Here is an 18,252-nt window from a genome sequence, read left to right as displayed (position 1 = left end):
CACTAAACTGTATGCTTAAAAATGGTTGAGATAACAAATTTTATGTTATGTATATTCTACCAGAATAAAAGAAAAACTTACTTGTCCAGGTCATATAATGTATGTGAAATTCGTACAATAACTTCTACTCCAGCTTCAGTAGCCAGTTTCTTAATGGCTGCATCTCGTTCCTTTCCAAAGGGCTCAGAATCATACTCAATTGAAAGTTTAGTAATGTTCCATTCCTAAAGTAAGAAAAACGGACAAAAATGTACACAAATTTTAATAATTATTTTTTCTATTACAACAACACATTCTGGAAAAAGTGATAAGCTCAAACTCTACATATGAAATTATTACACATAAATCAAACTTTGAATATGCAGGAAGAAACCACACAATTTATAAATTCAAAAATATGTTAAGAAATGTATAGTGATTAGAGTTCAAGCATTGTACTAGGCATTAGACAATCTAATAATATGCTTAAAACCAGCTTCCTACACTAAATGTGTTTGTATAGCACTCTACTTTTCAAATAATTTACATTTGTTCCTCAAAATAATCCTCAGTTTACCTCTTTGGTTGGTATCTCCATTTGGCAGATAGGATTATTTTAAAAATTTAGGGACTTGCCCATGTTCACAAAGAGCCAGAATACCTGAATTTATGTCTGTTGATTCTAAGAATTGGTCTTTCATAAACCTTTGATAGTTAATATGGTATACACAATGCTTTGCTGAGGTACTCTTTTGTAATTTGTTATTTCTGATTACCAAAAAATGCTAACTGTGGAGATACAGAGATAGTAATAATAATACCAGATACTTAGTGAGTATCAGGTGCTATATTGATAAGTTATGTACACATCTCCTTATAGTGATTTTCAGTGTGGAGACTGTGACTTCAGGTAATTAACTGATTTCCCCAGAGGGTAGTAGCTTTTCTTTTTAATTCTAAAATCTACTCTGATAGATCTTACAAAGAAAAAAAAAATCAACAGCAATTCTACCATTAGTTAACTAATTATATAGTAAACACACTAATTCTCTAAACCTGGACAGTTTAGACAAGGGCTGTTTCCAATGGTGTGATTAAAAAAAAAAAATTGCTACTATAAACCATGCAGTGTCTATCCTTATCTTTATGCGTTCATCTTAAACATTCTGGGGCATTTGTTCTATTTTTCCTAGAAATAGTCCCTTGAAAAACAATGAATGGATAAGGTAAGCACATTTAAAATTTTTATAGACACACCAAATTTTCCACCAGATATAGTGTACCAATTTACACTCTCATCAGCAGTACACCAAAGTGCTTGCTCCCCATACACTTGCCAACAGCATGTGTTAAAGGTTTTTTTTTTTTTTTAATTTTTTTTTTTAACGTTTATTTTTTTGGGACAGAGAGAGACAGAGCATGAACGGGGGAGGGGCAGAGAAAGAGGGAGACACAGAATCAGAAACAGGCTCCAGGCTCTGAGCCATCAGCCCAGAGCCCGACGCAGGGCTCGAACTCCCAGACCGCGAGATCGTGACCTGGCTGAAGTCGGACGCTTAACCGACTGCGCCACCCAGGCGCCCCTAAAGGTTTAAAAAAAAAAACAAAAAAAAACTAACACATACATACACATGGAATAAACAGAAAAATAATTTTTAAAATTTTAAAATTTTATTTTCTTGAAAACCTTGAAGAATGCATATCAAGTGATCAACAGCTTTTACCTTTGAAGAGTAGAATTTAGGAGTGCAAATAAAGTAATTATTTTTTATTTTACACACAGTTGCACTGTTCACATTTGTTAGTACAATCACGTACTGTTTTTGAAATTTAAAAATAAAATTAAAATGAGTAGGAAAGCATTATATTTCTTTGTTTTATGGACAAGAAGTATAAAGTAGCATTTAAAAAACCCAGGACCTAAGGGCGCCTGGGTGGCTCAGTCAGTTAAGCTTCTGACTTCAGCTTGGTCACAATCTCATGGTTGGTGAGTTTGAGCCCTGCATTAGGCTCTCTTCTGTCAGCACAGAGCCTGATTTTGGATCCTCTGTCCCCCTCTCTCTCTGTCCTTCCCTCACGCATGCACACACACATCCACTCTCTCAAAAATAAAATAAATGTTAAAAAAAACCACACATAGGCTCTAAACTCAGACCTCCTGAGTTAAAAGACTGGCTCAACTATTTGCACAAATGGCTAAACTCCTGCCTGCCTGCTTCCTCGTTTATAAAATAGGTAGATTGTAAGTAATGTGCTTAGAGTAGCTAGCATATAATAAAAACTATGTATTTGCTACAGTAAAACAAACAAAAAAAACCATTGTTACTGTTTACATGACATAATGCAAGTAAATTGTTAAGGACATAGTATGCAGTAAGTCCTCAATGAATGGCAGCTATTATTACTAGCCATTCAGATATTTCTTGTTTTGTGAGTTGCAGCTTATGTTTGCTTGGTTTTCTATGGCAATGAATTTTTCTCTTTGGACTTGTAAGAGCTCCTTATATTTTAATGATAGCAACCTTTCTCTGCCTTTTACGTTACAACTTTTTTTCCCTAAGTAGTAGTTAAAAATTCTATGATTTTTTAAATGTTTACTTATTGAGTGAGAGAGAGAACATGAGTAGGAGAGGGGCAGAGAGAGAGAGAGGGATACAGAGAAGCCCAAGCAGGCTCCATGCTGTCAGTGCTGAGCCTAACATGGGGCTCAATCCCACAAACCATGAGATCATGACCTGAGCCAAAATCAAGAGTCGGACACTTAACCGACTGAGCTACCCAGGCGCCCCTCTATGATTTTTTTATAAATAAGTTTTTAGTTTTTAGATAGATGATAGAGTTTAAGATGACTCAGTAACACTCCCTTCCCTTTTTCCTTGTAAAGGAAGGGAACATAAATCACAGTTAAAGATCAAAATATAGACCACATTACTAGTAAAGAAGAATTGGAGAAAACATACTAGGTTTATGGGCAGGTAAGCTTGAGAATATTTCATCCCTGAATAAAACAGATTTACCCACCCAATGATAAGCAACACCTTCCCTGCAATGGGGGCTCCCCTATAAAATTTATGACTCAGGAGAAGAGAATAGGATATGTGTTCTTAGCAAGTGAAGAAAAGAAAAGGTACAATCTGAGCTATGCTCAGCTAGGTCCTTCTACTAAACTCACCAATGAAATCTTTAACTTCTTCTCTGGGGATAAATTAGTGATTATCTCTCCACAATAAATATGAAAAGATACAGAAGAGAAGGTTCCCCAAACATTAAATGTATTCACTCATACGTCAAATATTATAATTCTTAATACAGGCCAGATATAACACTAGGTCCCTCCTTCCTGGAGCTTACTGAGGAAGATTGATAATCTGGAGATAAATTTAAAAAGTACTAACTATTAGAAAAAAATATAATGCTATGATAGGAAATATGGGGAAAAGGGTAATAAGCTGGTAAGCTAATTATCTACTCTCTTTCCTTCCCAATTACACTGGTTAGCTTTCAGTAAGTGGTAAAAGTACATATCCTTGCTTTACTCCTTATCTTAGGCAGAAAGTACTCAATATATCACCATTAAGAATGGCATTAGTTATGTTTTCTTATAGACAACCTTTATCAAATTAACACTTACAAATTTTCTATTCCTAGTTTAAAGGTATTTTTAATCATAAATCAATGTTGAATTCTGTCAAATGCTTTTTCTTCATCTATTGAGATAATCATAATATATTTTCCTTTATTCTATTACTAGGAAGAATTATTTTAATTGATTTTTATAATGTTGAACCAGTTTTGTATTCCTGGAATAAACCTCACCGGATCATGATGTAGTATTGTTTAAAAATATTGCTAATTTCAATTTGTTAATATATTATTAAGAATATCTGAGTCTGTTTCTGGGAGACATTTGGCTATCCCCCCCCCCCTTTTTTTCCTTAAAATCTCTTTATCAGGTTTTGATATTAGAGTATGGTGTTAGAATTATGCTGGTTTCATAAAACAAATGTTTTGGGAAAGTGTTCCCAACATTTCCCCATATTTTCTGAGAAGTACTGTAAAATTGGTATGATTTCTTTCTCAAATACATGATAGAATTCACAATTAAAGCCATTCTGGGCCTGGAGTTTTATTTATGGAAAGGTTTTCCATTATAAATTCAAGTTCTTTAAGAGATAAAGGACTATTCACTTTTCCTTCTTTTTCTTTTTCTGAGAATTCTGTAACTTGTACTTTCAAGAAATTTTTCATTTCATCTTGGTTGTCTAATTTATTGGCATCATGTTTACATCCTTTATAATACTTTTGAAGTTTAGAGAATCTCTAGTGATAGCCCCCTTTTTTATTCCTGATAAAGAATGATAGAAATGCTATGACAGAAATTTTCTCCCTTTTTCACGCTGATCAATATTGCTAGAAGTTTATCAATTCAATCTTTTCAAGATCCAGTTTTTGGCTTTGTTGACTGAAATCAATCAGGATTCAGTCAAGAAACAGACAACATCAGCAATTTGAACAGGGAACATTTAATATGAAGAATATTAGCAAGTAAAAGGTGGTCAACAATGACAAGGAGTAAAAGAGGAGTTAAAGCTACACTATCCAATATGGTAGATAGTCACTACCCACAGAAGTGGCTTCTGAGCACTTGAAATGTAGCTAACTGGAACAGAGATGTGCTGTAAACATAAAATATACACTGAATTTCAAAGACTTCATATGAAAAAAATATTAAAATAGCTTAAAATTTTAATACTCATTTTACATTAAAAGGATATTTTAGATATACTGGGTTAAATAAAATATATTATTAAAATTAACTCTGGGCGCCTGAGTGGCTCAGTCAGTTGAGCATTTGACTCTTGGTTTTGGCTCAGGTCATGATCCCAGGATCATGGGACTGAGCCTTGCATCAGGCTCTGCACTGAGTATGGAGCCTGCTTAAAAGCTTCTCTCCCCCTCTGCCCCCTCCCCTGCTCACGCTAAAAATTAAAATAATAATAATAATAATACTAAATAACTTTATCTGTTTCTTTTTACTTTTTTTAATGTGGCTATTAGAAAATTTAAAATTATGTATGTGGCTTCTGTTGGATAGTACTTGTCTAAGGTGTCCAAAATTAGCAATTGCACAACACAGCCACCACCACTAAATGGAGAGAAAATAAGTAAATAATGAATTAAGAACTCAGAAGAAAAGAACCCTCCACTGAGACTCCCACATTAATGCATGGATCTTGCTGCCACAGTAACACAAAACCTTTCCTGTAGAGAATGAACTTGCTAAAGGGCAAGGCCAGACCTGGTTAATAGTAAGCTGGGTGGTTGAGAAACTTCCTACACAGGGGTCTGGGTGAACTGCAGCTGGTCTGTGGAAGTGGCCTATCAGGGGCAGGGAAATTTACCAGAGGGTGTGGGTAACCTGGGGCTTGCTCAGGAGGGAGGCTGAGGTAAAGACTACTGGGCCTCCCATATGCTCAACTGCTAGCTAATGTGGCAGGAAAAACACACAAGACTACCAATAAGGAAAACCCTTTCTCTCCTACTATGACTTGGCAGAGAACCACCAACAATATCTATTGAGGAATTCTAGTATCAAGCCAGCTGGCAAAGGAAAAATGTTTACAGCATCCAGCTTCACTATCACATAGCAGGACTTAGAAGGGTGAATTAGAGCTGACAGACAATAAATTATCGCACATTTATTTTCTCTATTGTCTTTCTGTTTCACTGATTTTCATTCCTCTGTTATTTCCTTTCTTCTACTTACTATACTATAGGTTTAATTTTTTCTTTTTCTACTTTTTAAGGTGGAAGCTTAGTTCTTTGATTCCTTCTTTCCTAATGGAGTACTGAAAGCTACTAATATTCCTCTAAGCACTGCTGTAGCTGAATCCCATAAATGTTTGTTTTTTTAATGACAAGTTGAATTTTAATATTTTAAAGAAATTACCCTAATATTAAGACTATTTTTAACTGAAGTAAAGTGGTGAATCTCATGAATTTTTATATATTTTTCCATTATCAGTTATAAATATTTATGATTTTTTTCCTATTCATTTTAATTTAATTCTATTGAAGCCAAAGAATACATTCTATAGAATGTCAATCTTTTGAAATTTATTAATACCCATTTTGTGGCTAAGCATATGGTCTCTCTTGGTGAATATTTCATATGTGCTAAAAAAGAATATATTTTCTATAGCTTTGGGGTATAGTGTTCTGCAAATATCAGTATACCAAATCAGTTGATAGCATTATTCATATCATCTATATCTTTATTAATTTTTGTATATTCTATCAACAACTGAGAGAGTTTATCAGTTTGAGATTCATATGTTTTTATGCTGTTACCTGGTACATGTACACTTATAATAGTTATACCTTCTTGATGTAAGATTACTCTTAATTTTGCCTTGAATTCTACTTTCTTACGCTGTTTGCAAAGCACATCTTTTCCACTTGTTTTTATTTCAAACTGTTTATTCATTAAAAATTTTTGAGTATAGTTGATACACAATGGTACATTAGTTTCAGATGTACAACAACACTGTGATTCAAATTCTCTATATGCTATGCTATCCTCACCACAAATATGGCTACTATCTGTCACCATAAAACGCTATTACAATATCATGGAATATATTCATTATGCTGTGCCTTTTATTCCTGTGACTTATTTATTCCATAACTGGAAACCTCTATCTCCTGTTTCTTCATATTTTTAAAATGTCTCATCAGCATCTAGTTGGTTCTTGCTTTTTATTCTGTGCCTTTCAAATGGAGAGTTTAAACTATTTACACCGAATACAACTGGCATAGTTGAGCTTAAATTTATCTACCTGCTTTCATGTGAATGAGTCAAATATTTTTTGTATCCCACTTAAAATTCCTCTATTGAATTTTCTGAAGTAGCTGTTCATGTTATTTTAGATCATAATGTGCATTCTTACCACTAACTACCTTCAAATCATATATTACTATTGAATAATGCAAGAACTTACATATACTTATATTTATGTCCCTCCCATCTTGTGTGATCCTGTTATAAATTTTATTTCTATATATGTTATAAGCCCCTTAATATTGATTACCTCCTATAATTCACTATTAGTTGTTTTTAACCTGTCAACAGTCTTTTAAAGAAAATAGGATATATAAATATACATAACTAAAAATAACAAACAAGTTATTTTGTATTTACCCATATATTTAGTGCTTTCTTCTTTTTTGCAGATCCTATCTTTCATTCAGAATGATTTCCTTTCACCTAGCAGAACTTCTTTTAGTATTTCTTACAGTATAGATCTTTTGGATATGAATTATTCTATTTTTGACTGTCTGAAAATGCCTTCATTTTACTTTCTTTTTAAATTTAAATTTACCTGTTTATCTTCTTTCTTCCTATCTATCTATCTATCTATCTATCTATCTATCTATCTATCTATCTATATCGTCTACAGCACCTGGTATTCCCAGGTGGTCTCCCATCCAAATACTAACCAGGCCCAACCCTGCTTAGCTTCCGGGTTCAGATGAGATTGGGTGTATTCAGGGTGGCATGGCCATAGACTACCTTCTTTTTTTAAATGAATATTTTTGCTACGTTAACAAAGTTGTTCGTAGTTCTTTAAAGATGCCATTCGACTGCCTTCTGGACTCAACTGTTTCTAATAAAAAACCACCAACATTCTTATTGTGGTTCCCTGAATATGTCTTTTCTCTTCTGGTTGCTTATAAAATTTCTATCTTTGGCTTTTAGTTAATTGACCATGAAGTGGCAAGATGTAGTTTTCTTTATATTTATGCTCTTTAGGGTTTTTTGAGTTCTTGACACTGTGGGTTGATATCTTTCATCAATTTTAGAAAATGGTCAACCGTTATCTCTTCAAACATTTTTTTTTCTTGTCGCAAACCTCTCTCCCCTTATGTTCTAGGTCTGCAGTTATACATATATCAGGCCATTTACTATTGTTTCACAGACTGTTCTCTTTTTAAAGACTTCCTTCTCTTTGTGCTTCAGCTGAGATAATTTCAACTGCCCATCTTCTTTTTTTATTTTTATTTTTTAAATATTAAATATACTTTATTGTCAAATTGGTTTCCATTCAACACCCAGTGTTCATCCTGACAGGTACCCTCCTCAATGCCTATCACCCACTTTCCCCTCTCCCTCACCCCCCCATCAACCCTCAGTTTGTTCTCAGTATTGAAGTCTCTTATGGTTTGCCTCCCTCCCTCTCTGTAACTTTTTTTTCCCCTTCCCCTCCCCCATGGTCTTCTGTTAAGTTTCTCAGGATCCACATAAGAGTGAAAACATATAGTATCTGTCTTTCTCTGCCTGACTTACTTCACTTAGCACAATACCCTCCAGTTCCATCCATGTTGCTGCAAATGGCCAGATTTCATTCTTTCTCATTGCCAAGTAGTATTCCATTGTATATATAAACCACATCTTCTTTATTCGTTTGTCAGTTTATGGACATTTAGACTCTTTACATAATTTGGCTATTATTGAAAGTGCTGTTATAAACATTGGCTATTATTGAAAGTGCTGTTATAAACATTGGGGTACAAGGGCCCCTATGCATCAGCACTCCTGTATCCCTTGGGTAAATTTCTAGCAGTGCTATTGCTGGGTCATAGGGTAGATCTAGTTTTAATTTTTTGAGGAAACTCCACACTGTTTTCCAGAGCGGCTGCACCAGTTTGCATTCCCACCAACAGTGCAAGAGGGTTCCCGTTTCTCCACATCCTCTCCAGCATCTATAGTCTCCTGATTTGTTCATTTTAGCCACTCTGACCAGCGTGAGGTGGTATCTCAGTGTGGTTTTGATTTGAATTTCCCTGATGAGGAGTGACGCTGAGCATCTTTTCATATGTCTGTTGGCCATCTGGATGTCTTCTTTAGAGAAGTGTCTATTCATGTCTTCTGCCCATTTCTTCACTGGATTATTTGTTTTTCGGGTGTGGAATCTGGTGAGTTCTTTATAGATTTTGGATCCTAGCCCTTTGTCCGATATGTCATTTGCAAATATCTTTTCCCTTTCCGTCGGTTGCCTTTTAGTTTTGTGGATTGTTTCCTTTGCAGTGCAGAAGCTTTTTATCTTGATGAGGTCCCAACAGTTCATTTTTGCTTTTAATTCCCTTGCCTTTCAAGATGTGTCAAGTAAGAAATTGCTGCGGCTGAGGTCAAAGAGGTTTTTTTCCTGCTCTCTCCTCTAGGGTTTTAATGGTTTCCTGCCTCACATTCAGGTCCTTCATGCATTTTGCGTTTATTTTTGTGTCCATTGCCCATCTTCAAGTTCACTGATCCTTTGTTCTGCTTTGTCCAATCTGGATTAAGCCCACTGAATGAATTCTTCATTTCCTTCTTTTTAATAGTTTCCACTTTTATACTGAAATTATCACCTAATCACATTTTTCACCTTCGACTAGATTCTTCAATATCTATAGCATAATTATTGCAAAGTCCTTAATTCTAATCCCAACATTTGCATCAACTGTGGGGCTATTTCTGCTTTTTCTTTTTTTTTCATTTTACATGATTGCAAGTCACATTTTCCTGCTTCATCATGTGTCTCATAAGTTGATTGTATGACAATGGTATAAAGAATAGAGATGGAATAAATAATATTTATCTCTAGAAAATTGCATAGTCTTGGCTCTGACTGCTAGAAGTTGAATTACTATCATCTGTAATTGAGGTGGGTCTTGGCTTTGTTGCTACTTTAGTTAAATTCCTTCCATTCACCACTGGGTTCAAATATTTTAAGGGTAGGAGCCAAACTTCTTCGACAGAGCTTGGAATTTGAGTATGGAAAAGATTCTAGATGTCTCTCTCTGCTTGACAACCCAGTCAATAGCTTTACAAACTGTACACTTGTTGTACCTTGTTGCTACCCATCAGTCTTATGGTTGCTGCGGAGTTCTCTTTGCTTTCCAGCTTTGCTCCCTAATTTTCTATTCCTCTGGAGACATCTTTCTAGCCTGCTGTCCTGTCCCCAGCTTCAGTGGACTGCTACTTTGCACTAAGTGAATGCCCAGTAGCACTTCAAGAGGAATCTCTCTCAGCTCTTCTGCTTTGGTTTAGCCTTTGGTATATTGCCACTGGTATTCCACAAAAGCACTGTAGAGAGTGAGTGTGAACTTGCTCTGTAATTTGGGTTTCTTGGGATTCTAATCTGCCATGTCAGTCCATATATGACCACAAAAGCTAGGTAAAATTTCTACTGATTTCTTTTTACTCTCAACTACAGTGGATTCCCTTTTCTTTCTGGTGTGTCACCAGGAATATAGCCAGCCATGAGTCTCTTCTTTCCTACGAAAGGCTCATTGCTTTATGGAAGTTAGTTTATTTAGGTTTCTTTGTGTCCTCAACTCTCTAGTAGGTTAAAAAAAAAACCATGATTTTGTGGCATATTCACTTTCTTCTCATTGTTAAGATGAGACAGTAGATTAAGCAACATCTTTATGGATACGTCTCCTCAGGCAAGGGAAACAAAAGCAAATTAAAGTATAAGGAGTACACCAAAATAAAAAGCTTTTGCACAGCGAAGGAAACCAACAAAACAAAAAGGCAACCTATCGAATGAAAGAAGATACTTGCAAATGATATATCAATTTGATAAGGGGTTAGTATCCAAAATATGTAAAGAATTTATACAACTCAACACCAAAAACGCCCCCTAAAATCTGATTAAATAAAAACTTCATTTTTATTAATTCAGGTTAATTTATTATAATTTAATGATAATAAATAAAATTACAATAAATTTTTACATTCATTTGTAATTACATGTAATTAAATAAAGTTGATTTATTATAAATTATAGTAATTTAATTAAATAATTCAGGTCAGGGGACCTAAACAGACATTTTTTCAAAGAAGACATATAGATGGCCAACATACAAAACAAGATGCTCAACATCACTCATTCCAGGCAGAATAGCTAATATTAAAAAGCCAAGAAGGGCACCTAGGTGGCTTAGTCGGTTGAGTGTCCAATTCTAGGATTCAACTTAGGTAATGAGCTCAGAGTTGTGGGATAGAGCCCAGCATCAGGCTCTGTGCTGACTCTCTCTCTCCCTCTCTCTCTCTGCCCCTCCCCAACTAAATAAATAAGTAAACATTAAAAAAATAAATAAAAAATAAATTTTTATTTAGACAAGAGATAACAAGTGTTGGCAAGAGTATGGAGAAAAGGGAACTCTCATGCAATGTTGGTGAGAATGTACACTGGAGCAGCTACTGTGGAAAACAATATGGAGGGTCCTCATAAATTAAAAATAGAAATACCATATGACCCAGTAATTCTATGACTGGCTATTTACCCAAAGAAAACGAAAACACTAATTCAAAAGATACATGTACCTCTATGTTTTCTGCAGCACTATTTATAATAGTCAAGATTTGGAAGCAACCTAAGTGTCCATTTATAGATGGAGAAAGAAGATGTAGTACATATATACACAATGGAATATTACTCAGTCACAAAAAAGAATGAAATCTTGCCATTTACAACAACATGGATGGACCTAGCAGGTATTATTCTAAGTGAAATAAATCAGAGAAAGACAAATATCATATGATTTCACTTACATGTGGAATCTGAAAAACAAAACAAATGAACAAACAAACCAAACAGACTCTCAAATACAGAGGACAAACTAATGGTTGCCAGAGGGGATGCAGGTGAGGAAATGGTCAAAATAAATGAGGGAGATTAAGAGGTACAAACTTCTAGTTACAAAATAAAAGTCATGGAGATGAAAAGTACAGCATAGGGAATACTGTCAATATTTTAATAACATTGAATGGTGACTGATGGTGACCACTTCTGATGAGTACTAATGTCTAGAATTGTTGAGTTGATATGCTGTATATCTGAAATATAACATTGTATCTCAATCATATGTTAATAATAAATAAAAAAGAAAAAAAAAGATGTAAGTGAAATCATGTCACTCATCTACTCAAAAATTTCCATGGCATCCCATTTCACTCAGAGTAACAGCCAAACCCCTAAACATGGTCCATAAAGAATGCCCTGTGATCTGGCTCCTTGAAACCTCTCTGACCTTCTCTTTTCTTTTCACTCACTGTGTGTTTCTAGCTACGCTGGCCTTCTTGCTGTTCCTAAACAAGTCACAGCATGCTTCCACATCAGGGCCTTTGTAACTGCTATTCCCTCTGCCTGCATCATTATTTCCCCATGTTGCAGTTATCTTAGTAGCTCAAAATGATTGATTCTCACAAGACTGTCAGTTAACTAGATAGTGGTTCTGTTGGTCTCACCTGGGCTCACTCATGAGCTTGCAATGAGCTGACAACTTGGTGGGGGCTGGAAGATCTGAGATAATCTCTCTCATACATCTCAGACCTTGGTGCTGGCTCATGATTGGCCCTCTATTTCTACATGGTCTCCCATAATTTGATATTCTAGCCCATATTCCCAGCACGATACAAGGAGCATTCTAAAAGGGCAAAGTAGAAGCTTCAAGGTTGCTTGAGGCTTAGGGTTTGGAATTCAATATCTCCCTTGGCAGTTGGCCAAAGTAAGTTACATAGCCAAACCAGATTTAAGGGAGAAAATAAACTCTACCTTTTGATGGAAGAAGGTGCAAAATGTTGTGGATTGACAATGCCACACCCTGTATATTTGCATGGCTTAATCCCTTCACATGGTTTGCTCATATGTCATCTTAGAAGGGAGGCCTTCCATGATTTCATATAATTACCCTTCACTCACCTTGGCACTTAATATCCCACACTTTATTTTAGCACCTATCACTGCCTGACATTGCATATTTATTTGTTTATTATCTGCCTCCTTCCCACTATCATATAAGCTCCATGAAGGTAGAAACATCTGCTGTTTGGTTCACTAGTATATCCTCAGCACCTTGAACTCTGCCTTGTAATAGCAGACAAGCAATATCTATTGAATGAATTGTCCTATTCAAATGAGCATGTACCATAAAATAATAAAGAATCCAAAATAACTCAAAATGCATGAATTTTATGCATGTGAAATGTTAGTAGCTTTAGATGTTCTTTGATTTATTCTATGATTTTGGACAAAACATTTTGTTATGCTTCAATGAGTCCACCTATAAAAGACTTTAGCCACATGTCCCTGTTTCTTGGATATAATGAGAATGTTTTAAACCAACTCTTTAAGTTCTTCATTAAAAGTTCCTGCTGGGCCTAGAATGTACAAGGTCTTGGTAACTTTTCATTCTGGCACCAAATGTGGAAGATGCAAGATTTAACTGCATAATAATAATTGATACAAGATTCATATGATTAATAGTGTTACCCTAGTTTTGCCTACATTAGTGTCTAAATTTCTTTATCATTTCTTCAGAACATGAAAAAAAAAGTTAACAAAAAAGTCCTATATTAAGTCAGAATTTAACTGGGAAAAATCCTAAGTAGAAAACACATCAGAAAACACAATAGTTTATCACACATATATGTGTGTATAAAAATTCCCTGACCCTATCCCTAAATCTATTCAATATAAATAGAATGAATGCTATAAAGAGAAGATACACAGCAGACATCAGTACTGAGCCACTGTCACCATACCAACCAACTAAAGTACTACTACCAGGTCTAAAACAGTTTTACCTCCCATGTAGGAAATAGGATTACTTACCTACTAAAAATTCTATCTTCTGTACTAGAATAAAACCAGAGACAATAATATAAATGAGTCAGCTGGTTATGGACAAAAGAGTCTTCCCCCTCAGAGAAACAGGGTGTGAGGGTGGGGAGTGGGAAGGGGACCTGCTTTTTACTGCATAACCTTTTAGGCTTTTTTTTTTTTTTTTTAAACACATGCATGTAGTGCCTCTAAAAAAAAGTAAAAATAAAAACATCAACGCAATCAAAAAGGAATTCCCTCTATGGCTCTAGACACAGTGTATAATCTGAAAGGAAGTTTCCATAAGTGGTATTTTATACAAACTACTGTATGTAGCCCAAGGAACAACCTGAATATAACAGTAAGCATCTATGCATGTGTGTGTGTTCATGTATCTGTATTTTATGGCCCATGCAGAAACCACTGTTTCTCTGCCAGTGTTCATCACAACAAGTGCACTCCTTAATCCCCATCACCGTTTCACCCATTCCCCCACCTCTGTCTCCTCTGGTAACCATCAGTTTGTTCCCTACCGTTAAGAGTCTGTTTCTTGATCTGTCTCTCTTTTTTCCCCTTGGCTTATTTGTTTTTTAAATTCCACATGAGTGACATCATATGGTATTTGCCTTTCTTAGACTTATTTTGCTTAGCATTATACTCTCTGACTCTATCCATTTGTTGGAAATGGCAAGATTTCATTTTTATGTCCATCTATCAATGGACACTTGGGTTGCTTCCATAGCTTAGCTAGTGTAAATAATGTTGCTATAAATGTAGAGGTACATGTATCCCTTTGACTTAGTGTTTTTGTATTTTGGGGATAAATACCCAAGTAGTACAATTACTGGATCATAGGGTAGTTCTGAGGAACCTCCATACTGTTTTCCACAGTGGCTACACTAGCTTGCCTTCCTACCAACAGTGCAAGAGGGTTTCCTTTTCTCCGTATCTTTAAACACTTGTTGTTTAAGTTTCGTTATTTTTGCAAGTAAAATCATCTTAGGATTCAGTTTACTTATACCACATGGATTTAGAGATACACACATTTTATACTCATGAGTTGCTGATAAACTATTACCATTGTTTCTGATATTCTTTCTACCCACAACTCTTCCATGTACCTAGGTTAAATTCTGACTCCAAGTAGCCACAGTAGTAAAACATACTTTAATAAAGTAAATTTTCAGTAGCCAGAACTGCTGCATTAGCCAAATCCTAAACATTAAAGGTTTCTTTCATACCAATGAAAAAGACTAAGTAGTGTTGATTTGATTCCCAACACTGGGGACATTTTCACTCAGGGAAAGGAACTGTTCTCATCTGTATTAGAAACAGGCACATTACTATTAAAATTTTTTGATGAATCAAACAGCTGCAAAAAAAACCAAAAAGCAGATATACATTAGGAATCCTAATAGTATAAATAGGAAGGGATGGACAAAAAAAAGATAGCCAAGAAAACAACTTCTGGTCTGAGCACTACCATAAGCTAGCTGCATGACCTTAGTCAACTCATTTAATCTCTCTAGGACTAATGTTTTCATTAGGGGAAAAAAGGCAAAGTAAGACTAGGAGATTTAAGATTTTACCAAGTTAAAAAACTCTGCCATGAAACTACAGTTTTGTATTATTAGTAGCATGTTGTTCATTATAGCCCTTTGACCCAGAAAGTCCTCTTCTATCCCAAAAATGTATGAGCACATATGAGCAAAGATGTATATTTGGACAAGGATGTTCACTGACAGCATTATTTGTATTAGCAAAGGCCTGTGGAAAATGACTAATGTTCAGTAGAAAGCTTGTTAAAAAAAATCACAGCATACCTACACAATGGAACACTATGAAGCCATTTAAAAGACTGAGGAAGCAACAGGAAACAATCTCCAAAACACATGGCTATGTGAATAAAGCTTGGCACAGGTGGTGTAAAATATAGTGTGTTCTTATCTTGGTTTTAAAAAGCAGGGGGGGGGTAACATACACACAGCTACAGATCTCTCTTTATATTATTTATATACACACACACACACATATAACCACCTGACATAAACATTCTTATTAATATAAAAAATATTTCCAATGACTACAAAAGAAGCTAGTAGTAGTTGTTGAGTCTAGGAGGGAAACTAGCAGTTTAAGGTAGAAGAAAGATTTAAATGTTCATTGTAAACCAAATTTTTCACTGATTTTACCATTTGTAACTTTTATTAAATAAAATAATCCCCCAAAGTTTTTAAAATTTACATCCAAGTTAGTTAGCATATAGTGTAATGATTTCAGAAGTAGAATCCAGTGATTCATCCCTGCATATAACACCCAGTGCACATCCCAACAAATGTCCTCCTTAATGTCCCTTGCCCATTTAGCCCATGCTCCCACCCACAACCCCTCCAGCAACCCTCAGATTGTTCTCTGTATTTAAGAGTCTCTTTATGTTTTGTCCCCTTCCCTGTTTTTATATTATTTTTGCTTTCCTTACCTTACATTCATCTGTTTTGTATCTTAAATTCCACATATGAGTGATCATATGATATTTGTCTTTCTCTAATTTCACTTAGCATAATACATTCTAATTCCACCCACATTGTTGCAAATGGCAAGATTTCATTCTTTTTGATTGCCAATGTGTATATATACCACATCTTCTTTATCCATTCATCCATCGATGGGCATTTGGGCTCTTTCCATACTTTGGCTATTGTCGATAGTGCTGCTATAAACATTGGGGTGCATGTGCCCCTTCAAAACAGCACACCTGTATACTTTGGATAAAGACCTAGTAGTGCAATTGCTGGGTCATAGGGTAGTTCTATCTTTAATTTTTGAGGAACCTCCATACTGTTTTCCAGAGTGGCTGCACCAGTTTGCATTCCCATCAGCAGTGCAAAATAAAGAACCCACAAAATTTTTATTTAAAAATACTTATATTTCCTATATTTTAAATTACCTCAAGTATCTTATTTATCAAACACGTGTCTTCTCTGACAAAAGATTATTATTCTATGCAAAAATTTTTCAGATTACCTTAAAAAGCCTGGGAAACACATCTGCTGGCTGTCCACGAATCACAAACAGACGAGAGTTTAATTTTCGCAGATTGGCATCAAGGTCTTCTAGACACTGAAGCAAAAACCTACAGAGAAAATATTATTAAAATTCTTAAACATATATATTTAGAAGATATAAAGTAGTGCAAAATCATGTTATTCTAAAACTTGACGTGCTAACCCCATAATTTTAGTACTTCCTATCATCTTATTACTTCTAATTGATCTATAAATTACTGTTTCCAGAAATCATACTTAAAAATTTTAAATTACATGAGGTTCTCAGTATTTTAATAAAATTCCTCAATTAAGTAACTTCCATTAAACAACAGTGATTGAATGTTAGCAAAGTTTAAGTTGTAAACATAAAAATTATACAAATAAAGGAATTAAATGAATTGATTTCACTGTTTCATTGATGAAAAGAATTCAAGTTCAAATAGAAAAGCCACCTTGAAAAATCTAGAACATTTCTCTATTGGAAACAAAATGGAAATATCCTATTTAATCACTCTGAGCAAGTGAGTAATTTAAGAATTTGAGTAATATTAAGGGATACTGTAATCATCTAAGAGAGAAAGAAAACATAATGCCCATTTTCAAGTTTCTTATCTAATTAAAGAAACTGATAATAAACAGATGTTAAATTATGTGGCATTAACTCTGAGTGTAGAGAATGCCAGGTTAATTAAAAAAAGAAAAATTCCATGAGGCAGGTGGAGCTATAGATTTTTCTCAATGAAATAAGTACCAACAAAGCTTACACATGATAGATATGCTGGGAAATTCTGGAGCAGTAGCAGAAGACTGCTTACTACGCATCTTTTAGTGTGAAGAAATGGGGCAGTCTAGCAAAGTTGAAAGAGATGTCACTCCTGGAAAATTCAACCTCATTGTTTACCTCATGTTAATTTCTCTAACATTTCACTTAGATTCTATTCCTCTCTCCTGGACACTTCTTATTTTCTCTTCACTCTGCTTCTTTTATGTATTTGATCTTAAGGTTAAATATTTGCCTGCCTTTCCACAAGCCATGTGTTCTCTGAGAATACTGATTGTATCTTACTTGTGAGGAACAGTTAATAAAAATGAAAAGGCACATTTCAGAAATGTGTTGTCCCATATGGTAGCCTCTAGGCATATACAGCCATTTATATTTAATCAAAATTAAAAATTCAGTTCCTCAGTCACACTTGCCACATTCCAAGGCCTCAACAGCCACATGTGTGCCTAGTAGCTACCATATTGGACAGCACAGGTGAAGAACATTTCCATCAATGCAGAAAGTGCTACCAGGCACTATTGTTTTAGGAGGTTGTTCAGTTCAGATCATTTTGCTCTCTTTGCCCATTCTGATCCCATCATTTCATCAAGAAAGTTTTGTTAACTTTTTACAACTATAGTTATTAGTGACATCACTATAACTAGTCAAGTTTGATACTCTTTACCATTTAGGAGTCATTTAGGATTTAGAGTCTACAGGTGTGGAGTGTCACAGTGCTAGACTTTTTTTTTTTTTTCAACGTTTATTTATTTTTGGGACAGAGAGAGACAGAGCATGAACGGGGGAGGGGCAG

At 35.0% G+C, this 18,252-nt stretch overlaps 1 protein-coding gene and 1 non-coding gene across 3 annotated transcripts in view; both read right to left on the bottom strand.

Annotated features, from left to right (window-relative positions):
* The window catches only part of CRY1 (cryptochrome circadian regulator 1), a 99,104-nt gene that overhangs the window by 14,649 nt on the left and 66,203 nt on the right, over positions 1-18,252 (bottom strand). For both annotated transcript variants that reach the window (XM_040490989.1, XM_040490990.1), the window contains 2 exons: positions 16,653-16,761; positions 82-224 (listed from right to left, as the gene is read on the bottom strand). In XM_040490989.1, coding sequence (XP_040346923.1) covers positions 82-224; positions 16,653-16,761 — 252 coding nt within the window. The remainder of the gene's footprint in view (positions 1-81; positions 225-16,652; positions 16,762-18,252) is intronic.
* On the bottom strand, positions 7,431-7,549 carry LOC121041111 (5S ribosomal RNA). The gene has a single exon (XR_005795562.1). It is a non-coding gene; the product is annotated as a 5S ribosomal RNA (ribosomal RNA).

The sequence above is a fragment of the Herpailurus yagouaroundi genome, unplaced genomic scaffold (genome assembly GCF_014898765.1).
Source record: "Herpailurus yagouaroundi ecotype Mexico unplaced genomic scaffold, PumYag 182, whole genome shotgun sequence".
NCBI classification, from domain to species: domain Eukaryota; kingdom Metazoa; phylum Chordata; class Mammalia; order Carnivora; family Felidae; genus Herpailurus; species Herpailurus yagouaroundi.
This window is presented reverse-complemented; position numbering and strand designations above follow the sequence as displayed.